At 41.9% G+C, this 12,899-nt stretch overlaps 1 protein-coding gene across 25 annotated transcripts in view; it reads left to right on the forward strand.

Moving 5' to 3' along the window:
- The window catches only part of TENM3 (teneurin transmembrane protein 3), a 1,577,510-nt gene that overhangs the window by 1,196,811 nt on the left and 367,800 nt on the right, over positions 1-12,899 (forward strand). For all 25 annotated transcript variants that reach the window (XM_082244015.1, XM_082244035.1, XM_082244033.1 and 22 more), the window contains one exon: positions 3,542-3,779. In XM_082244015.1, the coding sequence (XP_082100141.1) occupies positions 3,542-3,779 (238 nt within the window). The remainder of the gene's footprint in view (positions 1-3,541; positions 3,780-12,899) is intronic.

Here is a 12,899-nt window from a genome sequence, read left to right on the forward strand (position 1 = left end):
TAATTTGGTTGGTAAGCAGACTGGTTGGCAAATTGAACTGGGAATTTTATTTTTGTTTGTTTACATCAGAGGTTCCCCCATCACATCAGAGATTTCCCCATCGTATCAGAGGCCTCCCATCACATCAGAGATTTCCCCATCGTATTAGAGGCCTCCCATCACATTAAAGGTCTCCCTATCACCACAGAGTCCCTCCATTACTGAGTCAGAGGCCCCCAATCACATCAGAATCCCGCCTATACACAAGAGCCCCCCATGACATCAGAATCCTCCATCACCACAGAGTCCCCTCCTGGATCATAGACTCCTCTTATCCATCTCGGATCTAGGGCAAACTGAGTCTACTGCTTACTGCACCCCAGGGGGACCCAAAGAGCACCCTGGTTGAGAATTACTGATTTATTAGATAATTTCCCATAATTCTAAAGATGTTGGTTGTACATCAAATACATGAGCTCATCCATATTTTTCATCCAACTGCCAAATTTTTCATAGACCTCAGGAAGCACCACCTGTTTATATTCTATCCTGTTTATATTCTGTTGCCTGGAAAGGAGACTATGCAATATTGATAACTCAAAATGTATTTTTACTTTGGGTATATACAGTACATATAAGTAGATACTCGTTCCATAAAATACTTCAAAGGGCATTAATGTAGAAAGGTGATTGGCACACCGGTATTTGCTCTTGAAAAATCTTTATCTTTATTCAGAAACCACAGAACACAACTGCTGATAAGATCAGTTGACGTGTTTCAGCCTATAAGGCCTTAGTCATAACTACATTTAGACACAAAACTTTGAAATATATAGTGACTCTACATATCACAGGCTCCACCCATTCACTGACCCAATTAATTGCAGACAATTAGCAAAAATTTGAATCAGTTGTAGTATATACTAAGGCCAAATTTTCCATAGATCTCAAGAAGCACCACCTGTTTATATTATATTGCCTGGAAAGTGAACTACACAATATTAACTCAAATATGATTTTTCTTTATGTATATATAGTATATATAAGTAGATACTCTTTCCATAAAAGACTTCAAAGAACAACAATGATTATGTATACATTGCATTATGTATGTGTTGATGTAGTGTAGGATCATCTCCATGTTCAGTGTGTTTTTCCACATGCACATTTTTGTTTTTCACTTGAGTTTTCAGTGATAAGGATCCCTCTTGCTTGTTTGTGTGCTCCTGTGCATTTACACTTGTTTACATGAATTCTGGAGAAGAAAAATGCATGCTGCTGTATTTTTTTTTTTGTGGTCCTTAACTGAATGCAGTGGCGTGAACTAAGGTGATAAAAAAACATTTTACTATGAGAGCCCATTCACATTAGCGCGACTTGTCAGGCGACTTGTCAGCCTGACAAGTCGCTGTATGTCGCGGTCCATTGAGTAGTACAGGACCCGTTCTAATAGGAGCGACACAAGTTGCTCCGACTTAGAAAAAGGGTCCTGTACTACTTTGGGGTGACCTCGGAGCGACTTGCATAGATTTCCATTATGTGAAGTCTCTGCAAGTCGCGCCAAAGTCGCGGTGCACAGAGGTGCACGCGACTTCACAGGTCGCCTCACGAAGTTGTGTCGCCTCAATGTGAATGGGCTCTTAATGTGTTCCGGATGCGTTTAAAAAGAAAAAAAACTGAAAAGCAAATGTGAACAAGCTCTTACTGGGTAACACTGACAATTTGAAATGAAATTAGTTACCACTAGAGACTTCAGATTAGAGTAATGGTCGGAGTTGTGGTCATATGTGTGTTTTTTGTCATACTTAATATTTATCCATTATTCAGTATTATATTGTCAGTTTGGGTTAGTATACCTGCTAGCCTTTTTTTTCCCTATGATTAAACACCCAATCATAAATAACCTATTAAAAGAAGTGTTAAGCACTTTGTTTTTTGGTGGATGCTGGCACCCCAGAGTTTGTGTGTCTGGGACTCCAATACTGAGATCTCAGTGGACTTCCTATCTTCATCCACCTGGCTTTTTGCTCTTCCTGTGGGCTGCTTTTCTATATAGCTATTTTTTTTTTCTTTCTACATGGCAGACAATAAAAGCGGTACAACACTCAGCAGCTAGGAGGTCCTAGAGATTTCAGAGATGTTTGAAGACAGTGGATGAATTAACCACTATTATTCATATAAAGAGCCCATTTAAACCTACGTGTTGTAATAAAAGCCATTTCATGTATACAGGATGCCTGTTGATTTAAAAACTGCTAGTTCACATCTGAGCAATAATGTTTTGGACCACCAATGTGCAATACAGTGCCTATTAATGACAATAGCAGCATATTAAACCCATGATTGTTAAAAACACCCAAAAGACCACATGGAAATGCACAAGGAAAGGTGTGAAACCAGCTCTGTTGTTTCATGAGGAATTTCAGGTATGGATATTTTATACATAGATACATTGGTCCAGCTTGGACCAGTGTACCTATGCATATACCATTCTTGGCCAATGCACCTGGAAGATGGCTATCACTGAAGTAGACAATGCTACGCCAGTGATCTCTTCTAGCTTCCAGGTCCCATATAGAGTGGCTGCCCTGCTGCATTTTGAACACAAGAGGTTGGCCACATGGTATAAGAGCCATTCAGAGAATATTGCATTTTCTGAAAAAGTAAATGTCTTCAGAATGTAGCAGGGCAGAAGGTCATTAAAATAACAGTATATTCTTCGAGTGTCCAGGGGCATTAGCCAGGTATGATATATTCATAGTTACATTGGACCAAGCTTGACCAATGTATAAACTAACCACGCCTGGAATTCATCTTTAAGTGTTACGATTTAGTATATATACCTAAAACTAATATTTGCAAGGTCTCTAGCTTAATTAAGCATTGTCCTTTTTCTTTATGACCAGCGTTAGGAGGAGAGGGAATACTCTTTTTTTTTTTTCTGTGTTGTAATGAAGGTAACAGTCATTAGGTATATGAGTCTTCTGATGTTGTAATCAGATGTGATTCAGTCTGTTAAATATCTACACTACAACATCTGTTTCACAGAGTGACCTTCTGCTGAAGAATATTTAGTATCTATTAGCAAATCAACGTACAGACCTACACACTCTGAAATCCACTAAACTGGCAGGGGATACCGCTGTTAAGCTATTGCCTTGCTTCAAATGATTACTGTTAAGTAATGCTTAAAGGAAATGCTGTTCAAATAATCATAGGAATGACATGTCTTGCAAGAATTTGTACTATCAATTGATTTTTTTTTTTTTTTTATATATATCTTTATTGTTTTATTGAGGTATTTCAAAAAGCACAGTAGCTGCATCTCATAAAACTGTTCATGTGCTAATGTAAATGAAAACCAATATAAAGAACCCAACACTAGTTTACCATCTGTTTTAATGTTAATTAAAGCATTGGGTGCCCAAGATAAATTTATCACTGTGAGAATGTCATTTAGGACCCTCCAGGATAAATGTATATATATTTTTTTATAATTAATTGTCCATTTGCAGATTAATTTCAGCCTACTGATGGTATTTCATATTTTTCTAATCCACAGAGCAATCGCCAAACAATCAAGGCCAGTCAACGTTGCAGCCGTTACCACCTACTCTCAAGCAGCACCCTGCAGCTAATCAGCCATCCATCACATCCCTCAACCGCAATTCTCTGACACATAGGAGGAACCAAAGTCCGGCCCCGCCGGCTGCGCTGCCCGCCGAGCTGCAAACCACACCTGAGTCCGTCCAGCTGCAGGACAGCTGGGTCCTTGGCAGTAATGTGCCACTGGAGAGCAGGTAAATCTATGTACTGGCAGTCAGTAGCAAACTAAATGATCATTAAAGGAGAACTGTACTCAGAGCTATTCATTTAGACTTTGAGTGGAGGATATATATAGCAAGAAATGCATACATTTATAATTTTACCTGTAGCCATGCTGTGAAGACCTGCTTCAGTGAAGTTCCCATTAATTCTTCTGATGTTCTCCACCAAAACAATTAAAGGTGGTTGTTGGCTTGGTGAAAAAGTCCTCATTAATTAAACAGGGACTGTAGGTTGATGGAACAATATTATCAATCTATTGTGAATATAAAATTGAATACTGACCTTGTACAAATGTAATTTTACCATGTCTGTTAATATAACATCTGTGCATGCTGTTGTAGTTATCATTGTAAAATAAACAAGTAAGCTGAATCCTAGAATTAACTGTGACCTAGTAAGTTTTCAACTGCTAGTCCAGTTTAGCTTGGTACACCAGGCATACAGGCTGGTATCACCATATCTGGTGCTAGCTATTGTACAGTCTGTAGCTATTGATATCAGCCTATATAGCAGTCAGCATCAGTATTTCAAGAGAAAGTGGCCAACAAATGGCATGCCCCTGTAAGCGCCAGCCAGTTTCTGAAGGAAACTGGATATCACGGTTGAAGTGAAATTATATGGGGATATTAATGTACTACTAACTGCAACCTAATAAGTTGGTTAAGGGGTCCTTTGGATACGTGCTGTTTCTTCATGTTCATAAACAAAATTCGAAATCTAAAAAGAATGAATACGGTAAAGTAAATTAACACCCTAATCCCTTTCTATTCCAAGCTGGGTGCTCCTCCTTGTACGATAAGCATTGCCACTTCTTTACCATACATCATTCAACCAATGAATAAGGTTTACTACTTAATCATTGTTACTAAGTGTAGCACCCTACAGGTAGGTGCTAGGTAAAGGTAAAGTTGGCCTTGTCTGCCTAACAGCAGGGCTGTGATTTATTTAGTCAGGGTGTCATGGTTTCCAGATGTGCCTGCTGAAGGGGGAGTCTCCCCACTGACTCCTGTGAGAGGTCTCTCATAGGGCGGTGGAGGAAACCCAATCAGGGGACACATCCAGGCTCGTAACTACCCCAGAAGGCAGATTGTGCTGCAAAGGATTCTGGGAGTGGGTATAAGTTTGGGGGTGGCACATGACACGAGGTCTTTGGCGGGAGCAGAGTCCCAGGATGAAAAGTGCGGCTGTCTCTCCTCCTGTCTGAGGAAAGAGGATGTCTCGAGGTGTCGCCTGAGAATCCAGAGAGTGCGGAGTTGAGCTGAGGGGATCCGGTGTGCCGAGAACCTGCGGAGAGAGAGAGGGGTTCAGTCTCAGGAAAGCCTACACAGGTTGTTAGTACTGAGGATTGCCCCTGGGGGTCTGCCAGAGTTAAAGGGGACTACTCCGGAAGAGGTTCTGGGATCCAGTGCAAGCTAGCGGAAAGGGGGTACCTAGGTTGAGGACCCTAAAGTTACAGAGGGGGGTGCATAGACAGTGAACCCCAAAGAAGTCAAGGTTAAAGGGGGCACCTACTATTGGGCCCTGAATTGTACAGAGTGTGCCGGTTGGGATTTACAGTTTTATAACATACTACCTCAAGCCAGAGCAAGGCAGGAGGGAAGTATTCAGTGACTTGTTGCAGTGTAACAGTGTCGTGGTTCTACAATTTCACAGTCCTGGATCTTTTGGACTTTAAGTCAAGGATTCAGCACTTCTATTAAGCTACGGAGTATCTTCAGAGTTAGTGAGAGTTGGCTGGCGTTAAGGAAGCGCCAACAGGCATTTTTCAGGAACCAAGTCCCAAGTGTATATAGTTGAAGCCTAAAGGAGTATCCCACTAATTCCCTTCTCCCATCTCCTTTATCTACAATAAAACAACAAAACCAAGATGCCAGAGTTGTCCATGTCTCAGTCTCTACATCCAGGGCCGCAGCTCACATTGGCTGGAAAGGTAACCGGTAACAGTAGCAAACCCACATCAGGCCACAGACCTGGAAAACCTGCTACATAATACATTATACTCACAGCAAGCATGCTACTGAGATAGTAATAAGATATAAATTCAAAATATGCTTTTGTTTTTATACTAATGTAATAAAAACAAAAGTGGTGTCTGGTAAGAGGGAGGCCAACTTTTCTTTTTCTTTTTAATCCCTTTCTTAAAACGCCCAAATCCCTTTCTTTCGCAACAGAACAGATCTAATTGGCAATTTTAGGAAAATAGGGCTGACTAGATCTCCTACTATAGTGATAAAAAAAACCATATCAAGTGGACTGTTTAATGGCTTTAGCCAAAAACAGTCCATATAAATGTCATATTTAAACATGTTATAACAGAGGGTTTTTTTTCTGCTGCCCTCAGTTCCACTATTTTCTTAATCAGGATCAAAAGCTCACATTGGTTCCGTTGTAATGCAGAAAAAAATAATACAACGTACCTTTTCACTGTTTACAAAACTGAAATAGATGTGTTATGGTGAAAAGGAAAATACTTAAAAATGTACTAAGGGAATATTCTCATTCTACCTAGCTCAAGTTGCATGCAGAGACTGTACCATAAAGTGAGATCTTACTAAAACGCTAACCTATGCACTGAGATAAAACGTTTAAATGTTTTCTATTATATAAGTCACACCATATAGGGAATACCGTGGGCTAAAAAAACAGATGCTATGACAGATAGGGGCAGGAAGGAATGATGGACAGGTGATGGAACATTGCAATGGCAGAGCTTTGTCACAAAATCCAAATATAAAGGTAACCTAATATACCAGAATGCATATCCTTTTAATTTTATATCTGGGCAGAGTACCTATAAGACCCCATTCACACTAGCGCGACTTGTCAGGCGACTTCGTCGCCTGACAAGTCGCGGTGGGTCGCTCAGTAATGAGAGAGAACAAAGCCGCTCAGGTGTGTCAGTCCGACCTGGTGCTGGTAAGACCCGTCATCCGGATGATTGCAAGAGAAGTAGTGGAACCGCACTCAGGTAGATGAAAGCAATGGAATTACTTTATTCTTCAAATCATAGATGAACAGACAGTGCAGGGAACAGGTAATCCAAGGTTAACGCGTTTCACGGCACACACGACCGCTTACTCATAACGGTTATGAGTAAGCGGTCGTGTGTGCCGTGAAACGCGTTAACCTTGGATTACCTGTTCCCTGCACTGTCTGTTCATCTATGATTTGAAGAATAAAGTAATTCCATTGCTTTCATCTACCTGAGTGCGGTTCCACTACTTCTCTTGCGGTGGGTCGCTCGCCATTGAATAGTACAGGACCCGTTCTAATAGGAGCGACACAAGTCGCTCCAACTTAGAAAAAGGGTCCTGTACTACTTTGGGGCGACCTGGAGGTGACTTGAATTGACTTCAGGTCGCCCCAGCCAGTTGTGTCGCGCCAGTGTGAATGGGCGCTAATAAAAAAACAAAAAACAAAAACTCACTGTAGCCAACTCATCAAACAGTTTAGGGCTATTTAAAATGATATTTGTGTTTGAAAACAACTCCTCTGGTATAAACTTTTTAGTATATATGCACTCTATTATGCAGTGCACTATGATTGGAATGCATTCATTATATTCCATTGTGTCAGTGTCTTAGCAGTTAGAAGAGGCTGACAAAGGCAGATGCTGTCAGGAAGCTGTACCCTATGCCACATATACTGTACATATGAAATGTCTCCTACCAGACTTATTTTTAATGGGATGCTGTTGAAGAAAGAAAAAACTTTGCTTGAACGCTTTTCATACGTGTACTTTGTGTTCACATTGTTATAAAAGGGCTGCTTTGATTAAAGTGCTTGAAGACTTTTAAAAAAAGGGCAGTTAGTTTTGCTGTTTATCCCTAGTCTGTGCTGTGTGATTTTTAGTGAAAAGGGAAGCTCTTACCCAAAAGCTTCAAGTAAGCCAGCTGTGCCCTGTACAGAACAATGGAGAGCCTGAAGTCCTACAGCTGTTGGTAGTCTGTGTTTCTCAGCCAGTCAATGCCACAGACTAAATGCTTGCAATCATTGTGTGCGCATAGTTTATTACTTTAATTTTCAGTGGAAAATGGTATATGGCACATTAAATGATATCTTAATTCAAGAACAAAGATACAATATAATATTATTTTAGCTTACCAGTCCATAGATGTGGACTGGAAAAAAACTGGAATCTGGTTTCTATGCAGAGCTGCACCATATTTTCCACTCTCCAATTTTAGTAAAATAAAACCTTTGTGACCTAGGGTGACAATGCTCACCCACCCTACTGTATCTGTGGATTAGCAGCATTGTCTAATATTATTGTGCAGCATTTCTAGCTTGCTGCAGAAAGTTAGGAGATCACTGCCTTTAGGGATCAACAGTTTTTTTTTTACATTTTCTCGAACAGATTTACCAAAATGTTAGTACAGTAAAACCTTGGATTGCGAGCATAATTTGTTCTGGAAACATGCTTGTAATCAAAAGCACTCTTATATCAAAGTGAATTTCCCCATAAGAAATAATGGAAACTCAGATGATTCGTTCCACAAGTCCTTCAGTTTATAGTCTATATACAAAGATTATAGCAATGTGATAGGTTGTGTAACCATAAAATGTCCATCCACAATATGCAGCCTTCCCAAGGGGATTAGAAGCAAAATCTAGCAGAGCTACAGAATATAAGAGAGATGAGAGGCGCCTCTAAGTGTAGCAATATGGTTACATTTAATGAAGGTTCAACATTTAGCAACTCACATGGTTGATGATTAAAATAGGCACACCTAAGTATGCAGGCATCCGGGGTAAAGCTGTCCACATAGACCATCTTCTGAACCACCGTCTCTCACCACTGCAATCCTGACCGGGAAGAATAGCCTGCAGTAGAGTGATCTGAAAGTGAGGCTTTGAATCCCTCGTGGAGTGCAGCGGGGAAGCGATGATGAAGATGGCTGTGCAGAGGAAGGTCTATGTGGACAGCTTTACCCCAGATGCCTGCATACTTAGATGTGCCTCTTTTAATCATCAACCATGTGAGTTGCTAAATATTGAACCTTCATTAAAGCGGAGTTCCACCCAAAAGTGGAACTTCCGCTTTAGGGAGTCCTGACCCCCCGACATGCCACATTTGGCATGTCATTTTTTGGGGGGGGAGCGGGTACCTAGTTTTGACAGGTACCCGCTCCCACTTCCGCTCGGAGCGCCGCGGCGCCCTGAGCGGAAGTTCTCCTCTCCCCCTCCCTCCCTGCAATCTTCTGGGACACGTCAGAGGTCCCAGAAGATTGCCGGCCAATCACGGCGCGCAGCGCGACTCGCGCATGCGCAGTGGGTACCCGGCTGTGAAGCCGCAAACTGTAACAGCCGGGTGCCCACAGCAGTGATGCCGGCGCCGAGGGAGAGGATCGAGGCTTCCGGCGGCCGCATCGCTGGACCGTTGGACAGGTGAGTAAATGGCTGGAACTCCGCTTTAAATGTAACCATATTGCTACACTTTAGAGGCTCCTCTCTTCTTTTTTTATACATGACGCTACTTGTATATCAAGACATCGCTTGTATATCAAGTCAAAATTTATTTAAAATAATTGCTTGTCTTGCAAAGCGCTCTCAAACCAAGTTACTCTCAAACCAAGGTTTTACTGTATATTTAGGGGGCAAATAAGGGAAGTTCATTGTTAGGGTTGACATACACTTTAAAGCACAAGACCAGTCAGTGTGTGTGTGTGTATGTATGTATATACTGTATCTCACAAAAGTGAGTACACCCCTCACATTTTTGTAAATATTTTATTATATCTTTTCATGTGACAACACTGAAGAAATGACACTTTGCTACAATTACAAGTAGTGAGTGTACAGCTTGTTTAACTGTGTAAATTTGCTTCCCCCTCAAAATAACTCAACACACAGCCATTAATGTCTAAACCGCTGGCAACAAAAGTGAAAATGTCCAAATTGGGCCCAATTAGCCATTTTCCCTCCCCGGTGTCATGTGACTCATTAGTGTTACAAGGTCTCAGGAGCGAATGGGGAGGTGTGTTTAAATTTGGTGTTATCACTCTCACTCTCTCATACTGGTCACTGGAAGTTCAACATGGCACCTCATGGCAAAGAACTCTCTGAGGATCTGAAAAAAAGAATTGTTGCTCTACATAAAGATGGCCTATGCTATAAGAAGATTGCCAAGACCCTGAAACTGAGCTGCAGCACTATGGCCAAGACCATACAGTGCTTTAACAGGACAGGTTCCGTTCAGAACTGGCCTCGCCATGGTCTACCAAAGAAGTTGAGTACACATGCTCAGCATTATATCCAGAGGTTGTCTTTGGGAAATAGACGTATGAGTGCTGCCAGCATTGCTGCAGAGGTTGAAGTGGTGGGGGTCAGCCTGTCAGTGCTCATATCATACGTCACACTATGCATCAAATTGGTCTGCATGACTGTTGTCCCAGAAAGAAGCCTCTTCTAAAGATGATGCACAAAAAAACTCGCAAACAGTTTGCGTAAGACAAGCAGACTAAGGACATGGGTTACTGGAACCATGTCGTGTTGTCTGATAAGACCAAGATAAACATATTTGGTTCAGATGGTGTCAAGCGTGTGTGGTGGCAACCAGGTGAGGAGTACAAAGACAAGTGTGTCTTGCCTAAAGTAAAGCATGGTGGTGGGAATATCATGGTCTGGGGCTGCAATGGGTGCTGCCGGCACTGGGGAGCTACAGTTCATTGAGGAAACCATGAATGCCAACATGTACTGTGACATACAGAAGCAGAGCATGATCCCCTCCCTTCGGAGACTGGGCCGCAAGCCAGTATTTCAACATGATAATGACCCCAAACACACCTCCAAGACGACCACTGCCTTGCTAAAGAAGCTTTAGGGTAAAGGTGATGGACTAGTCAAGTATGTCTCCAGGCCTAAACCCTATTGAGCATCTGTGGGGCAACCACAAACGGAAAGGTGGAGAAGCGCAAGGTCTTTATCATCCACCAGCTCTGTGATGTTGTCATGGAGGAGTGGAAGAGGACTCCAGTGACAACCTGTGAAGCTCTGGGGAACTCCATGCCCAAGAGGGTTAAGGCAGTGCTGGAAGATAATGGTGGCCACACAAAATGTTGACACTTTGGTCCCAGTTTGGACAATTTCACTTAGGGGTGTACTCACTTTTGTTGCCAGTGGTTTAGACATAAATGGCTGTGTTGAGTTGTTTTGAGGGGACAGCAAATTTACACTGTTATACAAGCTGTACAGTCACTACTTTACATTGTAGCAAAGTGTCATTTCTTCAGTGTTGTCACATTAAAAAATATAATAAAATATTTACAAAAATGTGAGCGGTGTACTCACTTTTTTAAGACACTGTATATACATTTTCTTGGATATACCATGGAAGAATTAGAACCTCCTTCAAGACTTTAAAGTTGAATTCCATGAATTCAGCTGCTTTGTAAAGAGTAAAGCACACTGTGAGTTAAGTTCAATAAGTTTCATGACACCTCCTTGGTTTATCTCCACATCTTTAACAGTAGAGTCACTGCAGCTGCTAGGTCTACCCCTCCCCTATTCCTACTGCCCAATCACATAAGTCTTTGTATTATGTGAAACAAATCCGTCTAAAAGGCCTACAGCCAGCATTCAAACCTTGCAGAGGTTTTATCCCTTCTCCAAAACAAAACAAAAATGGATGAAGCTGGGCTTTAACCACTTGCTGACCGCCAGCAGTACATATACTACGTAGTGTGGGGGCGCGCGTGCGCTTCCAGAGGTGCTTGCTATTTCGCCACAGGGAAAGCTGATCTGCGGGGCCGGAAGCCGTGATCGCCGCCAGGCACCTGCAATCGCTCCCTGTGGAGACAGAATGGCGGTCTGCCATTGTAAACATGGCATTTATTTAGAGAGCACCCCTCTAGGGACACATTTAACCCTTTGATCGCCCCTGGTGTTAACCCCTTCCCTGCCAGTGTCATTAGTACATTAACAGTGCATATTTTTAGCTCTGATTATTGTAGTAATGTCACTGGTACCCCCAAAAGTGTAAAAAATGTCAGTTAGGTGTCTGATTTGTCCACCACAATGTCGCAGTCTCACTAAAAATCGCTGATCACCGCCAATACTAGTAAAAAAATAAAATAAATAAAAGTGACATAACTCTTTCCCCTAGTTTGTATACGCGATAAATTATGCGCAAACCAATCCATATAAATTTATTGGGATTTTTTTTAACAAATATATGTGGCAGAATACTAATTGGCCTAACCTAAAATGATGAAAAAATTAGATTTTTATTTTTTTTTAATTGGGAATGTTATATAGCAGAAAGGGAAAAATATTGATTTTTTTTGTTTTTTTTTCAGAATTTACGCTCTTTGTTTGTTTATAGCGCACAAAAAAAAAATTGCAGAGGTGATCAAATACCACCAAAATAAAGCTATATTTGTGGAAAAAAAGGACATTCATTTTATTTGGGTACAGAGTTGCACGACCATGCAATTGTCAGTTAAAGTAAACCGTGCCGTATCGCAAAAAATGGCCTGGTCATTAAGTGGGTAAAACCTTCCGGCCCAGAAGTGGTTAAACTGCACCAGAACTGAACTCAAAAGTCTTAGGCTCCTTTCACATGGTCCGCTGTCCAGTGCGGACCGTTCTTTGCTCAGCGGGGATTGATCCGCCGATCCCCGCTGAGCAGGCGGTTGACAGCTCCGTCTCTGCACTGTGTGTGGAGAGGGAGGTGTCAGATCCCCACTGTCCTCTATGGGGGAATCAGATGATAAGGGACCCCCTGTCCATTCTCATCTGATCCCATCCGATCCGCTGGACGGATGTAAAATAGGGTTTCCAGACAGGATTGGATGCGGATGGCAGCGTGTGTCAGCGGAGATGACATCCGCTGTCCCATAGGGATGCATGGAGGATCCGATCAGGTCCGCCTAAAAAACTGACAGGCGGATCTGATCAGATCATTCATGTGAAAGCGGCCTTTGTGGTTGAAAACCCTTACATATGCCCAGTGAAGTGACAAGTATCAAGTGATGCACATAGATTAAACAAATCCTCCTCTATATATTACAACTGTTTGTCTGCTGGCCTCTGTTCTCTACAACTTTCTAAAACACACAGATCCATTTCTCAGCTCCAGCAGGCAGGGGATG

This window comes from Pelophylax lessonae (genome assembly GCF_965119305.1).
Source record: "Pelophylax lessonae genome assembly, chromosome: 1".
In the NCBI taxonomy this organism is placed as follows: domain Eukaryota; kingdom Metazoa; phylum Chordata; class Amphibia; order Anura; family Ranidae; genus Pelophylax; species Pelophylax lessonae.